We start from the raw sequence: 21,438 nt of genomic DNA on the forward strand, positions 1-21,438 counted from the left end.
GTGCTGCACCACCTTACATCTCTTCTTCATCTCAGTCTACCAAGCTACCCATCCTCTACACAGTGCTGCATGACCCTAGATCTCCTCATCGCTGTCTACCACCCTACCCATCCTCTCCACAGTGCTGCACCACCCTACATCTCCTCCTCATCTCTGTCCACAAAGCTACCCGTCCTCTCCACAGTGCTGCACGGCCCTAGATCGCCTCATCTCTGTTTACCACCCTACCCATCCTCTCCACAGTGCTGCACCACCCTACATCCCCTCCTCATCTCTGTCCACCAAGCTACCCGTTCGCTCAATGATGCTGAACGGCCCTAGATCTCCTCATCTCTGTCTGCCACTTTACCCATCCTCTACACAGTGCTGCACTGTCCTACATATCCTCTTCAAGTCTGTCTACCACCTTACCTATCCATTTGTGCTGCCCTACTTCTCTTTGATGTAGCCTATTTTTCCAGGGGTTGTACATTAAAACTTTTAGCCTGTGTAGTAGTGTACCTTAGGACCGGTCACAGCGGGAACTGACAATGGTTTCAAATAAGACTTTTATACTTCTTTTAAATAAGAAAATAACATAAATAATTGTTTAAATATGTGTCTGCTTAACATTTAGTCCAATGGATATGGTTATACCTATACCCCTTCCCCTTATACTCTCCCATACCTTGGTTGAGCTTTATGAACATGTGTCTTTTTTCAACTATTTTAACTATATGACTATTAATTGTCATCAACAAATTTCTATAAAAAAAATATTGAACTCACGTTGATCTGTGCCGCCAGACACGGAAATCCACAGGATGACGAAGGTGAGTAAGAACATCATTATACTGCCAGACTGGAAAACAAGCAAAATTATTACCGTAGGATCAATAAAAGATGATTGTGAATCAGACACCGCTGTTGAGGTCACTGAGCTCACCAGAGGTAAGTTCACTTGAAGTCACAGCAGGGGTACAATGGGAATCCCTGCTGTGACCTCAGGTGAACTCATTGAACATGATGCCAGATTACCAGATTAGGCTTCAGTTCATTTTTCTGCCAGGATATACAGATTTGGTACAAAATGTCTTCAACCAAATACTCAATGTGCGCACATTGACTAATCCTGGGTCGGGTTTAATGACTTTACCTGTGGTGAGGTCACTGAGTTAACCTCAGGTCAGTTCACCTGAGATCACAGCTAGGGTATTGTGGGACAGACAGCTGGGACTTCAGGTGAACTCAGTCCTTGAGGCCACACTGATTGGTCAGGTTGTCTAATGTGACCGTGCACTGCAAGCTCAGATGTAGCAGAGCCAGAATCATAGTGGGTCCTCTAGTTGATTATGTTGGAACTGCAGGGGTGTTTGGGGGTTAACACTAGAACTACTGAGGTAGTCATTTTGACTACTTTGCACTATGTATTTCTATATAGGTGTCACGAGTCCAGTAGTTCTAGTGTTAATAAATTGGAGAAAGAGGATGGGGTTTTTAGTTGTTTTTTTTTCAATGAAGGATTTTTCTCTGGGTTTTGTGTTTATTTCTTTTTACTTACAGTGTTAGTAATGGGGGGTCTCATAGACCTCCCTATTGCTAACCTCGGGCTTGATGACAGCTGTAATTTTATGCCAAATCACAGATGTCAGTAACCCCTAATATTATACCGATTGCCACTGCTTCAGTGCAATTGGGACGAGCCGGGTAAAGCACCGGAATTGGCGCATCTAATGGATGTGCCAATTCTGGGGTGACTGTGGGCTGCTATTTTTAGGCTGGGGGGCTCCAATAACCATGGACCTCTCCAGCCGGAGAATACCAGACTCCCAGCTGTCCGCTCTATCTTGGCTGGGTATCAAAACTGGGGGGGAACCTGCGTCATTTTTTCTAATTATTTATTTATTTTAACACTCTACAACCAATCACAGATGCTGGCACACTAGCAGTCTGAGTGCAACCAATCACAGATGATTTTACAGAGTGTGGGTGGGGCAGCAGAGAATATGCATGAGATTTAATGAGCAGACTCAGAAGCAGTGTGACAACGGCGCGGAGACTCGTTAAGTGGAACTCTCCTGCCCTAATCCCCATTCTGCTTCTTTTTGCATCCCCCTAGCCCTAACACCATTCAACAGCACAAATGTTTGTGCCCCCATAGATTTATATTGGGTTCGACATCCGGGCGCATGTTGAAGTTCAAGTCCGGTCCCGAATTGGACTTTATTTTAAACTCCAGTGGGACTCGCGGAACCTGAACATCTGCGGATTCATCCATCTCTAACTGTAACTAATGAAAATAAGTATAAAAGTAAAGATCACTTCTTACCTGTGGACACCGAAGTGCGGGGTATTTGGAAGTTGTTACTATTAGACAAATCTGGTCTCGGTAATTGCCGGATTCCTCCTGTTCACTGCACCAGACCACGAAGTGCGGAGTATTTATAGAAAGTCATTATTCATTATCTGTTCTCACCAATGATGGATCTGCTCTTTGATTACCTCCATTTATGACACCTATAAAAATCTGATATAATCCTTTATACTGCGGATATGTGACATCCGGCTATAGCTTCTCTGGAAGGGCTGCGCCTCCATATGTGATATTGCACCACTGTGTAATTTTATTATTTTATTATTTACAATTTTCCTGCTTCTAAAAAAAAAGTTTCAGCATCATCCACCTACATCCTATACTTCCCTGATACGACTGATATTAGAGATTATTGAATCCTTTGAAACTCTAATTTGCCAGGTTCATCAATTAAAAAAATAATGATTTGTAGAGAATTTAGCATGATTATGGTGCTACCGATCAAGTTCAGGTTTTTTCATTATTTTAGTGGTGGAGAAAATGAGAAGTTTACAAAAAAATATTGGGGGTGGGGGTGTGTTGTGTCTCCATTTTCGAATACCCATAATGTGGCGCCCCTGAGGCTTCCGTCGCCACCGGAACATTGCACCCCAGCCAGCGGTGTGATGTCCCATCCTGGGTAAGGAAGGGAGTAAATGCCGGTCCACAAGCAAATCTGCACTACACCCATTGCTAGGCACACACAGGGACCAGGGACAGTGGCAGCAACCCCCCCAGGCTGCATGCTGGGAGGGGCCGTAAGACCCATCCCTGCTCCCATAGGGTAGGGCTTAGCAACTGGGAAGGTAGGAGGAGCGAACAGAGTGTAGAGTAGAGAGAGGAAGGTCAAGTTTAGTCAGTCTGAAGTGAGAGTTTGGAGTTGAAGGGAGTGAGAGGTCTGCGGGAGGCAGAGGAGGCAGATAGTCTGAGAGAAGTGAGAAGAGAAACAGCCAGAGAAAGTGACGCTTCCTGGTGGAGACCCTGAGGCCTAGATAGGCTCAGGTGACACCACAGCAGAACACCACAGAAAGGATTCCAGGGCCACTGCAAAGCTTTCAAGCTTGTGGCATCTTCCACCAAGTCACCGGGTGGAGGGATCAGGCTGCACACGGGGAGCGGTCCCTAAAAACTGGAGGAAGATAAGTCATTTTCAAAGGTGAACACCGAGGCCCAGGGTGGTTGCAAGCGCCCAGGGCCACATCCCACTGCAGAACCCCTGGGAAGAGGGTACAGTTTCAGCTAGGCAAGCCCTCTTGTCCAGAACCTATAGTGGAGGCCAAGCCAGATTCATCCAGCAAAGGCAAGGCTTAGAAGACAGCTGAAGAGAGGGACACAATAGAAGGGTGCACCGGCTTTTATTCCCAGATCTACCCGGGATCGGCGGAGGTCCCTGACAGTGGGTTCCAGCAGTCTACAGGAACCAGTGTGCTACAACCCGAGAACTGTGAGTAAACAACTTAAAACTGCACCCTTGGTGTTGCCTCCATTATTTCGCCTGCACTGCACCATCTACAACACCCTCATAGACTCTTACAAGCACCAACTGTTGCTCCGGGGCACCGCTCCACCTGTGGGGAGCAGGACCATCCAAGCTGCTATTCCACCAGCCCCGGAGGCCCCATACAGCAGCGGCGGCTTAATAGCTGCAAACCACAGGTGGCATCACGAATAACCTAAAAACTTTATTATTAATCATCACCCCCACTGAAGCCATATTAGTTGACCCTGCCAGGGTCACGGAGTCAGGCCCCGCCACCACTGACGACCCCCCGGACTAGTCCGGCCTGGCACTGAGTGTCCCAAAGCCCTGAGGTGGGCAAGTCAATAACATTTTAATTTTTCGGTCTACGGACCTGTTTTATGGCATATTTTTTGCCGGGCAGACATTTTTCCTGAAAACATGTTGTGATATTTTGATCACTTTTTACAGCATTTTATGTGTTACTGCAGGAACCCCAAAAAAATCAATTGACGTTATTAAATTATTTTTGTTTACACTGTTTTCCAATCGGTATACTGGAAGTGTGTCAGTGGTCAGGCCAGTGGTAGACATTGGGTGGTCTTGTTCACCTGCATGTCAGTCAGGGCTGTCCACATGGAGGTTGTTGATTCCCTTGACACTTTGAGCTTCAAATGGGAATTCTTTCAAATCTGGACCACAAAACTGTTGAGAGATTCGTTAGTGACCAGAATTGTACATGGACATTCAATCCACCTCACTCTTCCCATATGGGAAGATCTTGGTAGAGAATGATTGGCTTAGTACGAGGAATTCTTGACTCCACTCTTTTTCAAGCAGGCACAACAAGGCTCACCCACGAAAGCCTAATAACCTTCATGACAGAAGCTGTAACGATAATATATGCCAGACCCTTGGTTCCATTTGTGAATGACCCTGAAGATATAGGCCATTATTCAGACACTGTGCGTCTCGTGTATCCGTGCGAGATGCACCTATATAGTGCTGTTTAGCCCGCCTGACCTGGGTTTCTGGCGTCATTTATAGGTCACAGTTCAGACACTGTGCATTTCACTCATTATATGATGGGCTCCCAGTGCAAGCCTTATTAGTGTGCATGTCTTATGCTAAGCAGCCGCCCCTCCCCTCTAGTGTGGAGGTTAATTGGCTGTGACATCAGCATCTTGCACCTCGGCTGCAGCCATCTTTATGAGGAAGGCTCACCACATTCTGTGTGTGCACATATCATTTGTCTTGGCTCCTTTTTGGTGTTTTAATGACCCTGAAGACCCCTTGTTGTTGACTCCAGCCACTCTCCTTACCCAGAAAACAGGGCTATTCAGCCCCCTTTCAGGAGGATTAGACGCCAATACCTATACAAGAATCAACGGAAACAGTTACAAAGTCTTACAAATACATTCTGGGACAGGGTCTACCCTGCAGCCACGAACAAAGTGGCAATCTGCTAGGCCTAACCTGAACATAGGTGGCATTGTTCTTGTGACAGACTGCCAGATTCACAGAAATCAGTGGCCATTCGGTCTAGTTACTGCAAAATCTCCCAGCAAAGATGGTAAAGTCTGCAGAGGGGATAAACCTAAAACATTCCTCACACCAATATCTGAACCAATTTTAGTTCTATCCTCAGAGGACAAGAATGATGACATCCATTGATGCCAGACAGGGAGTGTTCTGCCTTCAGCATTTAATCTGTTTTTTTCATTGTTCTGATTTGCTGTACATCTGTTTTCTTTACTAGGTTGTCCAGAGTACTTTAGCTCCCTCTAGTGACCAAACTTTATCAGCACCAGCCTTGTTTTTCATACCCTTTTTCTCCTACCCTTTGCAGTGCATTCTGGGTAGGAAGTCTACATTTTTCTTATGACTCACATTTTGAGGATAATCTCCATCTTGATTCCCTTGTGATCGCATTGCTGGTAGGAAGTCTGTTTTTCTGCCATCCACTGCTCTGTACTCTCTCTATGTTTAGTTAGCTGTATTTACTAAGCTAGATTCAAGCTATGTGTACATTTGTATGCATATTGTATATATCTGTGATGTATATCTCCCTGGTGTATTATACATGTGCTGATTTGTACTTATTTCGTTGTTCCTCATTTGACCAAATACGTTTACTAATGTTCAATAAATACACAGACTTCAAGCAACAGTCTCCTTCTTGAGCTATGGTGAATGAAGGTTTAGCTGCTCGTCGAGCTTCACACGCCTCAGGGCACGTGTAGGGAAGACAGAGCAGTTACTGCACTAAAAGTGCGACACCAATAGACAACTCATCAGTTAAGGTTCCATAACTTTCCCTAAGATAAATAACAGTTATTTTCATATATTCAAGAAGTGGCTTCATAGCAGGTTATAATAAGAATAGGCAATAGGTTGAGAGGCACTTCCGGGAAATGGTGCACTGGCCCTTTAAGAGAAGGGCAGCGGTGCGTATGCACGCCCTAGGAGCACTCCCGGAGGAGCTGTTGTGGTGCGCACAGGTATTGGGAGGGGAATGAACGCTCACATGGAGAACCGCAGGATTGCCGGGTAGCGTGGTGCAGGTTGGCCAAGGCAGTGAGTGAGTGGGCATCCCTGCAAGGAGGGGAGTGAGGGATACAGGAACACCAATGTTACACATAATATCCTCACTCCCGTTCCCCCGGCAGAGATCTCTACGGAGGGCGCTTTCCTGGAACTATACTGCTGACAATACAGAATGACAGTGCAGCCCCAGCGGAGCTCTAGTCGCCGGTGCAATGATGTCATCAGCCCGTGTGTAAGAACGGCATCAAGAAGTGGAGGCCAGAGCAAAGCGCAGGAGGAATGGAAGTGAGGGGAGTATGTGATGGTTTTTTCAGATGTGTATGGGATGTCTGGGAGTATATAGGGGCTACGTGAGGGTTCATATTATATATAAGCGCTCATCCAGTAGCTGCAGCCCTAAAGAGCTGCAATTTACCACAGGTGGCATCACGAATCTTTCATAAACTTTATTATAATCATCACCCCCATAGCTGCCATATTAATTGACTCCGCCAGGGTCACGGAATCGGGCCCCGCCACCGCTGACTACCCCGTACTAGTCCGGCCCGACACCGAGTCACCTAAGGCCCTGGGGCGGGCGAGTCAGGAGTGGACTCCTGAAGTTGCAAGCACAGGCAGTCCACCATCTTACAAAGGTGCAGGAGAAAGACAGAGACCACCAGTCGGGTGGGGGACCAGAACGCAGCCGGCTGCGGGCACCGACCACCATCACCTTGGTTTACTAGAGACTCGTGTGTTTCCTTCAATAGTGAGTACACCAGCACCCTGCGGTCGCCCATCTTCCTGCACCAAAAACCCCAACGGGTCCCGGGGCCACCATCCCTGTCCACGGAGGGGTTAACAACTTGCTGCATAACATCTCCCCTGGGTGCCCCGTAACTGCAGCGGTGGTGTCCAACCTCACCACATACCGTGGGTGGTGTCACAAACCTAATACGGGTCAGCCTGTACATATACGTCCTACATTCACCACCACTATAACCCCCCTTTTTGATCAAAGTGACCGCGAGATCCCGGGTCCGGAGACCCTCGAGCCACCCACAGAAGGTCCTGATCCGAGCAGCTCGGCTGCTGCGAGCGGGGTGGTACACTAGACCACCCACTGATGTGCCTGACAGGGTGTGGTGTGAGGTGTGGCTAGGATTTGAAGCAATACCAATAGTTAGGATCCCAGAACCATGGAGGGTGAATTCTGCACCATAAGGAAAAGGAGTGAAGTTCCATGTGACACCCTGATAAGATCAGGGGCGTCACACATGCCATTGACCACGCACCAGCCGTCCGGTCCCCGTAGCGTGTTGGGCAACTTTCTACATTTGCCTACAAGTACTGCACGTGTCTGAACTAGCAGTGATAACCCCAGGACTCCAGGATTGTACAATCTTATTATCATATCTACCCTCTGAGCTACAAGAGACTCTGAACCTGCTTCTAAAAGCATACCAGTATTACATCTGAAACAAATCGTGCTCTTAAAGCTCCAGAACCCTAATTGCACTTCAGTATTCAACTCCAAGCTGTATTTGCCGTGGCCTACCCACGAAAGACCGTGAAAGATACAGTATATTCCGTGTTGATTTTCTTTGTTCCTGCTGTATTAAAGCAACTGTTATCCCCAAGACCGTGTCTGTGGACTGGCCAATCAGCTGTGGACGCTGTGTGGGGGTGGATAGCCGGGGACATCAGGGCCTGGTAGACCACCCAGGGAACACGGCCCCTGCAGCCTCGTGCCAGAAGAGCAGCTGTGACATATAGAACATTTGAGGTCCTCTGTCCCTGGGCACTTACAAAGATCGAATTTAGCGTCACAAACAGGATCATTCCTCTGTGCCTATCTTCTCTTACTGCACTACAAGTCTCAGCACTGCTCATTAACCCCTATCTTGCCAATGAATACTGCCAAAGACTGTTTCCTGTTTTATGCTGGGTTAGCAGCACCTGCACCAGCTCTTCTACTCTCCTGCCTTCCAAGTTACTCAAATAAGTGCAAATCCTCATTCACAGCAGTGATATATTCAAGAGGGGGAGCCTTCCATCCCAGAGACTGTGTTGGTGTATAACAGTGCATCCCTTAAGGCTACAGTGTCGTCATTATTCTTAAAGAGACAGTACTTGCATCATCACCAAAATGTCAGAACCTCTTCATAATGGCCAGGCCGAGTCTGTTATGTACCATCATCAGCAGCAGCTAGTGCTCCAGTGGAACAGGCTAATGCCGCCAACCCAGTTCTAGCCCCTGTCATGGCTACCGGCATGCCATTCTTCATTGGAACCTCCAGTTTCCCAAGCTACAGAGGAGATCCTCATACACTTGCTGGGTTCAAAGAAAAGATGTATACTCTTGAGCTTTTCTCACTTTCTCCCCATCAGCAGGTACAACTTCTCCTGGGACAGCTTGATGGACCAGCTGCTGAGGAAGTCCGTTCTTGGCCATGTACTGAGAAAACCAATGTAGAACAGATCCTCACCCGCCTGAGAAAAGAATCTGAATGCCAATCACCCACCGAGGTTCATCTCAAATTTTACAACAGACGTCAGGGACCAGGTGAGACTCTTAGGGACTACGCACTAGCCCTTCAGTCTGCCTACGGGGCTTTACAGCAAATAGACACTGTAGATCCTGCTGCTGCAGAAAACATAATCACCGACAGATTCATAGAAGGTGTGGACTCCAGGCTAGTACAAAGTCAACTCCGCATGCTAGCAGCACAAAATCCAAACATGACTTTCTTAGACTTTAAAGCTCTAGCCCTGCGACTAGTGTGTACTGACTCACCTTGTACCAACAATGCCTTGTTCCTCAGACCTTGCTGCTGGAATTTCTACTGTATCTCCACTTTCACCTGTTTCCCCTATGCAGGCCACACAGTCTGTGCAAGCCCCTACTCTCATTCATGCACCTCCTACCACGGATGCACTTGACCAAGTCCTTGACTCTGTATGCCAAGCCTTAAAGGACCAGGCAGTCATACAGTTTAGGCCCCCCGCATAACACCATCCCACACAGGGTTACACACAGCCGACCTGAAACCCTAGTCACCGTCCCCAGGGTAGGAAAGGCACACCAGTGGGCGGGACCAGGTGGATGGAGAACGCCCACCTAGGGGTCTGGAGCACCCGGGGCAGGAAAAGCAAGAGTTCTAAGTTGAAGTTCAAGTGGGGAGGAGTGGAGTAGTTGAGGAGGAGAAAGTGAAGGAGAGACAGAAAGGAAAGGCATCGGGGTTGGAGCTCCGGCGCACTGGCTAGGTGGCAGATGGTGGTCAGTGTCTACCAGGAGACGGGAAGATGGCTGCCGGAGATCCGAGGTGGACCGGAGCAGGGTTGGAGCCCACCAATATCGACACCAGAGAACCGACCCGGAAACCGTGCACAGAGGGGGTACTTGGATCCTGAAGCCAGTACCGGAACCAACGGCCTAGCTAATTACCAATTGAGGGCAGGATTATAGGTCCTGTCCTAACCAACGTCCCAAAAGCAGACAACCACCCACCGAGAAGGATAGGGCATCCGCCAGGGCCCGGTAGATCCCAAGGGTCAGCGTCAGCGGGCAAGGCTCCCAACAAAAGGACAAGGAGCGGACTCCCGTGTTTCACACCGGGAAGTCCAACACACCAAACAGAAAAGTGACACAGACCATCAGCCTGGGTGTGAGACCAGATACACCCGACCACGGCGGCCGGCCACCAGCACCTTGGTTTACCACAGGACTTGTGTAATTTATTCAACCGTGAGTAACCTAACATTTCCCGGTCTAACCAGGCGTGCCGGCCCCTGCAGTGACCATCCCCAGCATAGAGACAGTGGGTCCCGGGGCAACCGTACCTACCCACGGAGGGTTTAACATCCAGCTGCCATCCCGTCGACCCCGGGAGTCCCACAACGCACAAACGTTTGGGTCCCCATAGATTAATATTGGGTTCGACATCCGGGCACATGTTGAAGTTCAAGTCTGGTCCCGAATTGGACTTTATTTTAAACTCCAGTGGGACTCGCGGAACCTGAACATCTGCGGATTCATCCATCTCTAACTGTAACTAATGAAAGTAAGTATAAAAGTAAAGATCACTTCTTACCTGTGGACACTGAAGTGCGGGGTATTTGGAAGTTGTTCCTAGTAGATAAATCTGGTCCCAATATTTGCCGGATTCCTCCCGTCCTGTTCACTGCCCCGGACCACGAAGTGCGGAGTATTTATAGAAAGTCATTATTCATTATCTGTTCTAACCAATGATGGATCTGCTCATTGATTACCTCCATTTATGACCTATAAATTCTGATATATTCCTTTATACTGCAGATACATGATGTCCGGCTATAGCTTCTCTGGAAGGGCTGCGCCTCCATATGTGATATTACACTTCTCTGTAATTTTATTATTTACAATTTTCCTGCTTCTAAAAAAAGTTTCAGGATCTTCCACCTACATCCTGATTGATATTAGAGATTATAGAATCTTTCCAAATTCTAATTTCCCAGGTTCTTCAATTAAAAAAAAATATATACATATATGTACAGTACAGACCAAAGGTTTGGACACACCTTCTCATCTCTAGAACAACTGTTAGGGCTGCTTCTCACTTGCGAGCTTCTCGCAGTAGAGCAATGTGAGAAAATCTCGCATTGGAATCGGACACATGTTAGTGAATGATTCAGCTCTCATCTGCGATTTTTTTCTCATGGATAGAGGCCAGCCCAGGTCCCAGCATGTGGAGCAAGCTCTACACATACCAGGACTATATCAGAACTGACCCTCCCAGTGCCAGAGAGCAACCATTGATAAAGGCGGACCAGATCCAAGTATGGTGCTTAATTAGCAATGCCTGTGGAAAGGGTGAGGCAACTGAATGTGAACAGCTACCAACAGGAGGAATATATTGCAAACCAAGATCAGGCGTGCATAGCATGGTGGTGACCAGCCACCAGACATTTGTAGCATAACTACAACCAAACAGAGAGAGAGGGGAGTCAGCACGATCTGAAAATGGCATGCATCATATAAAAAGTGCAAATTCACAGATTTATTCCAACTGTACTGTAATATAAATGAGATTTTTAGCAAATAATTGATCAATTCTTTGAGCCACCCCTGCCAACGTTTTTCTCTGTTATGACTGTAGTTATGCTACAATTCTGGTGACTGACCATCACCATACCATGCACCCCTGATTTTGGTTTAAAATGTATTCCTCCTGTTGGTAGCTGTGTACAATCAGTTGCCTCACCCCTTTCCACAGGCAATGCTAATTAAGCACCATACTTGGATCTGGTCCGCCTTTATCAATGGTTGCTGTCTGGCACTGGGAGGGTCAGTTCTGATATAGTCCTGGTATGTGTAGAGCTTGCTCCACATGCTGGGACCTGGGCTGGCCTCTATCCACAATTGCCTTTTTTGCAACATGGAAGCGGCTATATACAGGTTACAGGTATGTGTGCTCCATTATGGTTCTGCTTTTAACTTTATCTAGGAGGCCGCATGGCACATGAAATACAGAATATAGAGTAGGACCCCCCTATTGAGATTTGCCGTGATGTTGGCAGGGGTGGCTCAAAGAATTGATCAATTATTTGCTAAAAATCTCTTTTTTTTTTTATTATAGTACAGTTGGAATAAATCTGTGAATTTTCACTTTTTATATGATGCATGCCATTTTCAGATTGTGCTGGTTCCTTTTTTTCTTTTTTTTTCTTTTTTTCTTTTTTTTTTTCTTTTTTTTCTTTTTTCCCTAGATTAATCATGTCAGGCGTCTCCCCGAAATACCTTCCATGATTAATCTGTAAGTTACAGTAAATAAACACACACACCCCTGAAAAAATCCTTTATTAGAAATAAAAAACACAAACAAATTCCCTCATTACCAATTTAATAAGCCCCAAAAAGCCCTCCATATCCGGCGTAATCCACGGACCTCCAGCGTCGCTTCCAGCTCTGCTGCATGGAGGTGACAGGAGCTGCAGCAGACACCGCCGCTCCTGTCACCTCCACGCAGCAACTGAGGTGAGTAGCACGATCTGCTGAGGTGTCACTGAGGTTAATCGCGGCCACCGCTGGATCCAGTGGCGGCCACCGGGTAACCTCAGTGACAGCTCAGCTGATCGTGCTACTCACCTCAGTTGCTGCGTGGAGGTGACAGGAGCAGCGGTGTCTGCTGCAGCTCCTGTCACCTTCATGCTGGAAGCGACGCTGGAGGTCCGTGGATTACGCCGGACATGGAGGGCTTTTTGGAGCTTATTAAATTGGTAATGAGGGAATTTGTTTGTGTTTTTTTATTTCTAATAAATGATTTTTTCGTGTGTGTGTGTTTATTTACTGTAATTTACAGATTAATCATGGAGGGTGTCTCATAGACGCCTGACATGATTAATCTAGGATTTAGTGGCAGCTATGGGCTGCCATTAACTCCTTATTACCCCGATTTGCCAACGCACCAGGGTAAATCGGGAAGAGCAATTCTGGGCGGCTGCTGACTGATATTGTTAGGCTGGGGGGCTCCCCATAACGTGGAGCTCCCCATCCTGAGAATACCAGCCTTCGGCCGTATGGCTTTATCTGGCTGGTATTAAAATTGGGGGGACCGCACGCCATTTTTTTAAATTATTTATTTATTTATTTCACTGCACAGTATAGACCCGCCCACCGGCTGCTGTGATTGGTTGCAGTGAGACACCTGTCACTCAGCGTGGAGGCGTGTCTCACTGCAACCAATCATAGGCACTTGTGGGCGGAGAAAGCAGGGAATACGAGATTGTTTAATGAGCGGCTGGCTTTTTCAAAATAGTAAAAGCCGCCACAGCAGTGTGAACGCCGTGCAGCGCCGCGCCGGGGATCGGGGATCAGTGAGTATGAGAGAGGGCTGCTAACTTCAGTCACTCGGGGGATTAGCGGTCACCAGTGAGCCCTTCACAGGTGACCGCTAATCAGGGCGCGGCACAGACAGAGCCGCAGCATGACAATGAAGTCGGGTGAAGTTCACACGAGTTCATTCTGATTGTGTGGCTCTGTCTGTGTCTGCTGTCAGCGGCCATGTAGCAGCGCTGAATGGCAGATTACATAGTAAAAAATACGCATTACACACGGATTACACACGCTAGTAAAATCTTTAATTTATTCAGAAAAAGCATCTCACTTGCGTTGCACTCGGCACCTAACGTGAACTAAAATCAGCCGAGTTTTTTTCAGCCCAGTCGGACCGATTTTACTCGCATAGATGTGTTTCCACCCTTAGGAGGAGACTTTGTGCAGCAGGCCTTCATGGTAAAATAGCTGCTAGGAAACCACTGCTAAGGACAGGCAACAAGCAGAAGAGACTTGTATGGGCAAAAGAACACAAGGAATGGACATTAGACCAGTGGAAATCTGTGCTTTGGTCTGATGAGTCCAAATTTAAGATCTTTGGATCCAACCACCGTGTCTTTGTAGAAAAGGTGAACGGATGGACTCTACATACCTGGTTCCCACCGTGAAGCATGGAGGAGGAGGTGTGAGGGTGTGGGGGGTGCTTTGCTGGTGACACTGTTGGGGATTTATTCAAAATTGAAGGCATACAGAACCAGTATGGCTACCACAGCATCTTGCAACGACGTGCTATTCCATCCGGTTTGCGTTTAGTTGGACTATCAATTATTTTTCAACAGGACAATGACCCCAAACACATCTTTAGGCTGTGTAAGGGCTATTTGACTAGAAGGAGAGTGATGGGGTGCTACAAAACGGCTGAATGGACGGGGCCCGCAGCCGGCTGCAGTGTTTCCCTGGATGGGTTGATGGTGGCTGTCGTTTCCCTGCACCTGTGTTTGTATATTGACTCCAATGCCTGGGCACCGGTAGTCCGCTCCCCGACGTATATGTGCCGGGGGAGCCTCTTTGCCCGCAGACGCTGGCCCTTTGGATCTCTGGCCCTTGGCGGTGGCACTTATCCGGAACAGTTGGGCTGTTGCCTTCAATCGGGACTTGGTTAGAATGAACCCCTGAGGTCCAGACCGCAATCAGAGAATTTGACTAGAGGTTGGCTTTAAACCTAGTCAGGGTCTGAGTACCCTGCTTGGTGCTTGGCTCCAAACGGCTTCTCGGTTCTGTACCGGCGGGCCACTGCCCGACCCCGGTCCTACGGTTCCGCTGACCTTCGCCAACTCCTGCAGACAGCCACCACGGTCTGCCGACCTTGCTGGAAGTGCTTGGGCTCTGACCCAGACACACAGTTTTTACTCCTCACTCTCTCCTGCCCAGGACTGGACTCTTTGACCACCACTGGACTGACTGATCGACTAACTACTGTGTTTTTCCCACCTCCAGCCTGTGAACTCCTCGGTGGGTGGGGCCAACCGCCTGGCTCCGCCCCACCTGGTGTGGACATGGAGGGTGGCAACAATGATTTAATGTTTGACTGGTGTGACCTGTTCAGGGAAGGGGATGTATGGTGTTATGTAGTGACCTGTGACCCCTGTGATTTTTTTATATATATACTAGAAGGTGGCCCGATTCTACGCATCGGGTATTCTAGAATTTACGTATTGCGTAGTTAATGTATGATTTTTGTTATATATATAGATGTTGTGTGTAGTTGCCAAGTGTTTGTGTAGGGCGCTGTAAATGTTCTGGGTGTGGGGGGGTGTGAGAGCGGTGTTGTTTGTGTGTTGCGTTGTTTGTAGGGCGCTGTGTGTCTGCAGTGTTGTCTGTGTGTGGTGCTGTGTGTGTTGCTTGGTTTGTGTGGGTGTGGCTGTGGGGTGCGTGTGTGTGATTTGGGGAGGTATGTTTTGTGCAGTGTGTGTGTGTTGCGCGGTATATGCGTATATTTGTGTATGCCGCAGTGTGTGTGTGTTGGGTGTTGTGTGTGTGCGGCGTTGTCTGTGTGTATGGGTGTCTGTGTAGGGCGGTGTTTGTGGTTCCCAGTGTGTGTGTGGTGTGGCGCACGTGTGGTGGTGTGTGTGTGTTTTGGGGGGAGGTGTGCACCCCCATCATGCGCCATCCCCCATGCTGCACACCCCCCATCGTGCTCCTTCCCCCATGCTGCGTACCCCCCATCGTGCTCCATCCCCCATGCTGTGCACCCCCCATCGTGCTCCATCCCCCATGCTGCGCACCACCCATCGTGCTCCATCCCCCATGCTGCACACCCCCCATCGTGCTCCATCCTCCATGCTGCGCACCCCCCATCGTGCTCCATCCCCCATGCTGCACAGCCCCCATCGTGCTCCTTCCCCCATGCTGCGTACCCCCCATCGTGCTCCATCCCCCATGCTGTGCACCCCCCATCGTGCTCCATCCCCCATGCTGCACACCCCCCATCGTGCTCCATCCCCCATGCTGCACACCCCCCATCATGCTCCATCCCCCATGCTATAATAGTCCTCCTATTATACTCAGAGAGGAGTATAATAGGAGGACTATAATAGGAGGAGTAGTCCTGGGGAAAGAGGAGTATAGTGGGAAAAGTGGTCCTGAGGAAAGAGGAGTATAATGGGAGGAGTAGTTCTGGGGGGGAGGTGTATAGGTGCCCAACGTGTGCCGGGGCGGGGCAGAGCGGGCTAACGTGTGCCGGGGCGGGGCCGAGCGGGCCACCGGGGGCGGGGCCGAGCGGGTTGCCGAGGGCGGGGCTGAGCGGGCCAACGTGTGCTGGGGCAGGACCGAGCGGGCCAACGTGTGGCGGGGCGGAGCCGAGCTTGCCAACATGTGCCGGGGGCGGGGCCGAGCGGTCGAGGCGTCAGGGTATGCCGGCTCCCTGCAAATGTGTACCGGGAGCCGGTGTACGCTGGTAACCATGATACACATCGGGTAACTAAGGGAAGCGCTTCCTATAGTTACCCGATGTGTATCATGGTTACCAGCGTACTCCGGCTCCGTCACGATCCCAGCATCGCAAGGTTATGTCTGGGCTGGGTTGCCGGTGTGGACTCCTGGGAGTGCACTGCAGCACTCATCTGGGAGTCAGGGCTTCGTTTGAATTCGGGTGAAGGGGCGTGTCCAAGCGGGCGATGCGTGCGGAGGGCCAGGGCGAGCGGCCAATCCATGCGGGGGGCGGGGCCAGGCCGAGGCGAGCGGCCAATCCGTGGGGGGGGGCAGGCCGAGCCCAGCAGCCAATCTGACGGTTGTCACTGTAACGACACTGTCACTGTAACGACACAATTTTAGAGCAAGACAGACAGACAGAAGGTAATTATATATATACTAGAAGGTGGCCCGATTCTACGCATCGGGTATTCTAGAATTTACGTATTGTGTAGTTCATGTATGATTTTTGTTATATATATATATATAGATGTTGTTGTGTGTAGTTACCAAGTGTTTGTGTAGGGCGCTGTACATGTTCTGGGTGTTGTCTGGGTGTGTCGGGGGGTGAGAGCGGTGTTGTATGTGTGTTGCATTGTTTGTGGAGCGCTGTGTGTCTGTAGCGTTGTGTGTGTGTGTTGCGCGGTTTGTGTGTGTGTGGTGTGTTTTGGGGGAGGTATGTTTTGTGCGATGTGTGTGTTGTGCGGTATGTGCGTATATTTGTGTGTGCCGCGGTGTTTGTGTGTTGGGTGTTGTGTGTGTGCAGCGTTGTCTGTGTGTGTGGGTGTCTGTGTAGGGCAGTTGTTTGTGGTTCCCAGTGTCTGTGTGTGGTGTGTTGTGCAGTGCGCGCGCGTGTGTGTGTGTGTTGGGGGGAGGTGTGCACTTCCCATCGTGCTCCATCCCCCATGCAGCGCACTCCCCATCGTGCTCCATCCCCCATGCAGCGCACTCCCCATCGTGCTCCATCCCCTATGCTGCGCACCCCCCATCGTGCTCCATCCCCCATGCTGCGCACTCCCAAACGTGCTCCATCCACCATGCTGCGCACTCCCAAACGTGCTCCATCCGCCATGCTGCGCACTCCCAAACGTGCTCCATCCGCCATACTCCGCACTCCCCATCGTCCTCCATCCCCCATTCAGCGCACTCCCCATCGTGCTCCATCCCCTATGCTGCGCACCCCCCATCGTGCTCTATCTCCCATGCTGCGCACTCCCAAACGTGCTCCATCCGCCATGCTGCGCACTCCCAAACGTGCTCCATCTGCCATGCTGCACACTCCCAAACGTGGTCCATCCGCCATGCTGCGCACTCCCAAACGTGCTCCATCCGCCATACTCCGCACTCCCTATCGTGCTGCATCCCTCATGCTGCGCACTCCCAAACGTGCTCCATCCGCCATGCTGCGCACTCCCAAACGTGCTCCATCCACCATGCTGCGCACTCCCAAACGTGCTCCATCCGCCATGCTGCGCACTCCCAAACGTGCTCCATCCGCCATGCTGCGCACTCCCAAACGTGCTCCATCCGCCATGCTGCGCACTCCCAAACGTGCTCCATCCGCCATGCTGCGCACTCCCAAACATGCTCCATCCGCCATGCTGCGCACTCCCAAACGTGCTCCATCCGCCATGCTGCGCACTCCCAAACGTGCTCCATCCGCCATGCTGCGCACTCCCAAACGTGCTCCATTCGCCATGCTGCGCACTCCCCATCGTGCTCCATCCCCCATGCTGCACCAGCATCAGCCTCTCTACCCGCAGCATCAGCCTCTCTGCCCGCAGCATCAGCCTCTCTGCCCGCAGCATCAGCCTCTCTCGTCCCAGCATCAGCCTCTCTACCCGCAGCATCAGCCTCTCTCCTCCCAGCATCAGCCTCTCTGTCCCCAGCATCAGCCTCTCTGTCCCCAGCATCAGCCTCTCTCCTCCCAGCATCAGCCTCTCTGTCCCCAGCATCAGCCTCTCTCATCCCAGCATCAGCCTCTCTCATCCCAGCATCAGCCTCTCTCCTCCCAGCATCAGCCTTTTCTGTCCCCAGCATCAACCTCTCTCCTCCCAGCATCAGCCTTTTCTGTCCCTAGCATCAGCCTCTCTCCACCCAGCATCAGCCTCTCTCCTCCCAGCATCAGCCTCTCCCCTCCCAGCATCAGCCTCTCTCCTCCCAGCATCAGCCTCTCTCCTCCCAGCATCAGCCTCTCTCCTCCCAGCATCAGCCTCTCTCCTCCGAGCCTACCCCAACCTCAGCCTCCCCCAGCATCAGCCTCTCTCCTCCCAGCCTACCCCAGCCTCAGCCTCCCCCAGCATCAGCCTACCCCAGCCTCAGCTTCCCCCAGCATCAGCCTCTCTCCTCCCAGCATCAGCCTCTCTCCTCCCAGCATCAGCCTCTCTCCTCCCAGCATCAGCCTCTCTCCTCCCAGCATCAGCCTCTCTCCTCCCAGCATCTGCCTCTCTCCTCCGAGCCTACCCCAGCCTCAGCCTCCCCCAGCATCAGCCTCCCCCAGCATCAGCCTCTCTCCTCCCAGCATCAGCCTCTCTCTTCCCAGCATCAGCCTCTCTCCTCCCAGCCTACCCCAGCCTCAGGCTCCCCCAGCATCAGCCTCTCTCCTCCCAGCATCAGCCTCTCTCCTCCCAGCCTACCCCAGCCTCAGCCTCCCCCAGCATCAGCCTCTCTCCTCCTAGCATCAGCCTTTTCGGTCCCCAGCATCAGCCTCTCTCCTCCCAGCCTACCCCAGCCTCAGCCTCCCTTCTCTCAGCCTCCCCATCCCAGCCTTCCCCAGGATCAGCCTCTCTCCTCCCAGCCTCCTCCAGCACGCCGTGCTCCTCTGCCGACACTCACAGATCCGATCGCATACACTCACACACACCCGATCGCATACACTCACACACACCCGATCGCATACACTCACACACACCCGATCGCATACAGTCACACACACCCGATCGCATACACTCACACACACCCGATCGCATACACTCACACTCACACACCCGATCGCATACACTCACACACACACACACACACACACCCACACCCGATCGCATACACTCACACACACACACACATTGACGATATTGCACATACGCGCTCATACTCACAACATCCGGAGATACCACATGCTTCTGGCCATGTGATCCTCCGGCAGGTCCTGGAAGCTCACAGCACAGTATTGCCGCCGAGAAGCAAGCGATATCCCAGGATGTTGTGAGTGTGTGGATGCGATGTGAGGTGTGTGTGAGGTGTGTGTGAGAGTGAGTGTGATCTGATGTGTGTGTGTGTGCTGTTATGTGTGTGCGTGTGTGTATGTTCCGCCGCTGCAGGACCTTGATGCTCTGGTAACTATGCTACCATGGTTACCAGCGTATCTCGTCCCCCGCTCGCACGGGAGCCCACACCAGCATACGCTGGCCAGCCCCAGCAATGCGAGGGTATGTGTCGGCTGGTTTGGCGGCGTACGCTGATGTGGGCTCCCGGGGGTACAGTACTCACCTGGTAGTCGTGGCTCCGTGACCGTGTCGGTTCGGGGAATGCGTGGGGGGGGCGGGGCCAGAGCTAGCGTGCATTGCGTGAGGGGGCGGGGTGTGGCCGAGTTGCCAATGCCTGCAGGGTTTCAGGGCGAGAGGCCAATCTGTGGGGGGGGGGAGCCTGGGCGAGCGGCCGGCCAATCCGTGTGGGGGCGCAGCCTGGGCGAGCGGCCAATCCGTCGGGGGGGGCGGGGCCATGGCGAGCCCAGTGGCCAATCAGCTTTGTGTCACCGTAAGGACACAATTTTGGAGCAAGACAGACAGACAGACAGACAGACAGACTGACAGACAGAATAAGGCAATTATATATATAGATATATATATATATCTATATACATATAAATATATTATTTATTTATTTTCAGTGAACTTAGTACAGTTACGGCACTATCAATCATGTTCAGTTTTTTTATTATTTTAGTGGTGGGAAAAAAATCAAAAGTTTACAAAGCAATTTTGGGAGGGTTGTGTCGCCATTTTCCAATAACCGTAAAATTTTCATTTTTCGGTCTGCTGAGCCGTTTGGTGGCTTATTTTTTGCCGGGAAGACAAAATTTTTACTGAAAACATTTTGTGATGTTTTGATCTCTTTTTACAGGATTTTTTGTGGTATTTCAGCAACCAAGAAAACCCCAATTTTGACGTTATTTTTTTATTTTTGTTTTTACTGTTTAACAATTATTTTTATGTCTTAATAGATTGGACTTTTCTGAACACAAAGATACCACATGAGTATTTTTTTATTGTCTATCTTTAATGGGGCAAATGGTGGGAGGTTTGATCTTTTATGTTTTTTCATAAAAAATGTCATATTTTCACATTATGAGCTGATGGTTGCATAGAATGGCGCACCCCCTGCCGGTGCATGTTAAGTCCCTGCGTCAGAGTTTTTCAGTGAGATTTAACAGTTTATTATCAATGGCGGGCAGAGACAGGTCCAGGCTGTAACACCCATCCATTACCTGCAAGTATGGGGCGAGCTCACCCAGCTCACCCCATCATCCCGCTCCATATATCACTTCCGACTTGCGCCGTTCATCTACGGTGGATGTTGTGAAGGGGTTTAATAGTAAAAATGGCCCAAAAATTATCCCTTTTTTGGGGTTAGATCATGACTTGCTACTACAAATGGAAGATTTTGTGACTCTTTCACACAAGGGGGGCAAAGTGATCCCTGTTTGGGGAAAAGTGTAAATAGGAGCCGTGCTGGTGATGCAACAGAGCAGAAAGTGAGACTCAGTGATAACAATAAAATAAGCGAGTTGTTTACTTTACCAGTGCTGGTGTGTCCCTATCTCCATCCCTACGTCCCCGAGAAAAGCTCTCTAAAATAATAAACCCGACGTAACTGCACTTAAAAGTGCAACACCAATGGACGACTCGTCAACTCACTTTCCCTAACACAACCGGTATTTTCATATAGTCAAGAAGTGTCTTCATGAGCAGGCTAAAATGAGGGCAATCCGGGCTACTGCCGAGGCCCGGGACTCCCGAGGGGACCATTGTCATCACCCATTGTAATTGCCCTCATTATAATGTTGTGTGTGGCAACACATACTCACCTCGCTGCTGTTCCACCGGTGCAGGTCTCCAGACAGGGGGCTTTCCTGCAACTACGCTGCTGGCCATACAGAATGACAGTGCAGCCCAGCCGAGCTCCAGTTGCCGGCACCGGGATGTCATCAGCTCACGTGTACACACCGGCATCAAGAAGAAGTGGAGGCCAGAGCAGAGCGCAGGAGGAATGTAAGAGAGGTGAGTATGTTTTTTTCAGATGTATATGGGATGTCTGGGATTATATAGGGGACTATGTGGG

General features: G+C 50.2%; 2 protein-coding genes across 2 annotated transcripts in view; one reads left to right on the forward strand and one right to left on the reverse strand.

Moving 5' to 3' along the window:
* Nucleotides 1-2,397, reverse strand: part of LOC142297076 (fucolectin-like) — a 28,490-nt gene extending 26,093 nt beyond the window's left edge. Inside the window, exons 1-2 of the mRNA XM_075341324.1 lie at nt 2,309-2,397; nt 769-841 (exon numbers count right to left, since the gene is read on the reverse strand). Coding sequence (XP_075197439.1) covers nt 769-829 — 61 coding nt within the window. The 5' untranslated portion in view covers nt 830-841; nt 2,309-2,397. The remainder of the gene's footprint in view (nt 1-768; nt 842-2,308) is intronic.
* The window catches only part of LOC142297073 (fucolectin-like), a 186,284-nt gene that overhangs the window by 90,741 nt on the left and 74,105 nt on the right, over nt 1-21,438 (forward strand). The gene's annotated exons all lie outside the window — the stretch shown is intronic.

The sequence above is a fragment of the Anomaloglossus baeobatrachus genome, chromosome 3 (assembly GCF_048569485.1).
Source record: "Anomaloglossus baeobatrachus isolate aAnoBae1 chromosome 3, aAnoBae1.hap1, whole genome shotgun sequence".
Lineage (NCBI taxonomy): Eukaryota > Metazoa > Chordata > Amphibia > Anura > Aromobatidae > Anomaloglossus > Anomaloglossus baeobatrachus.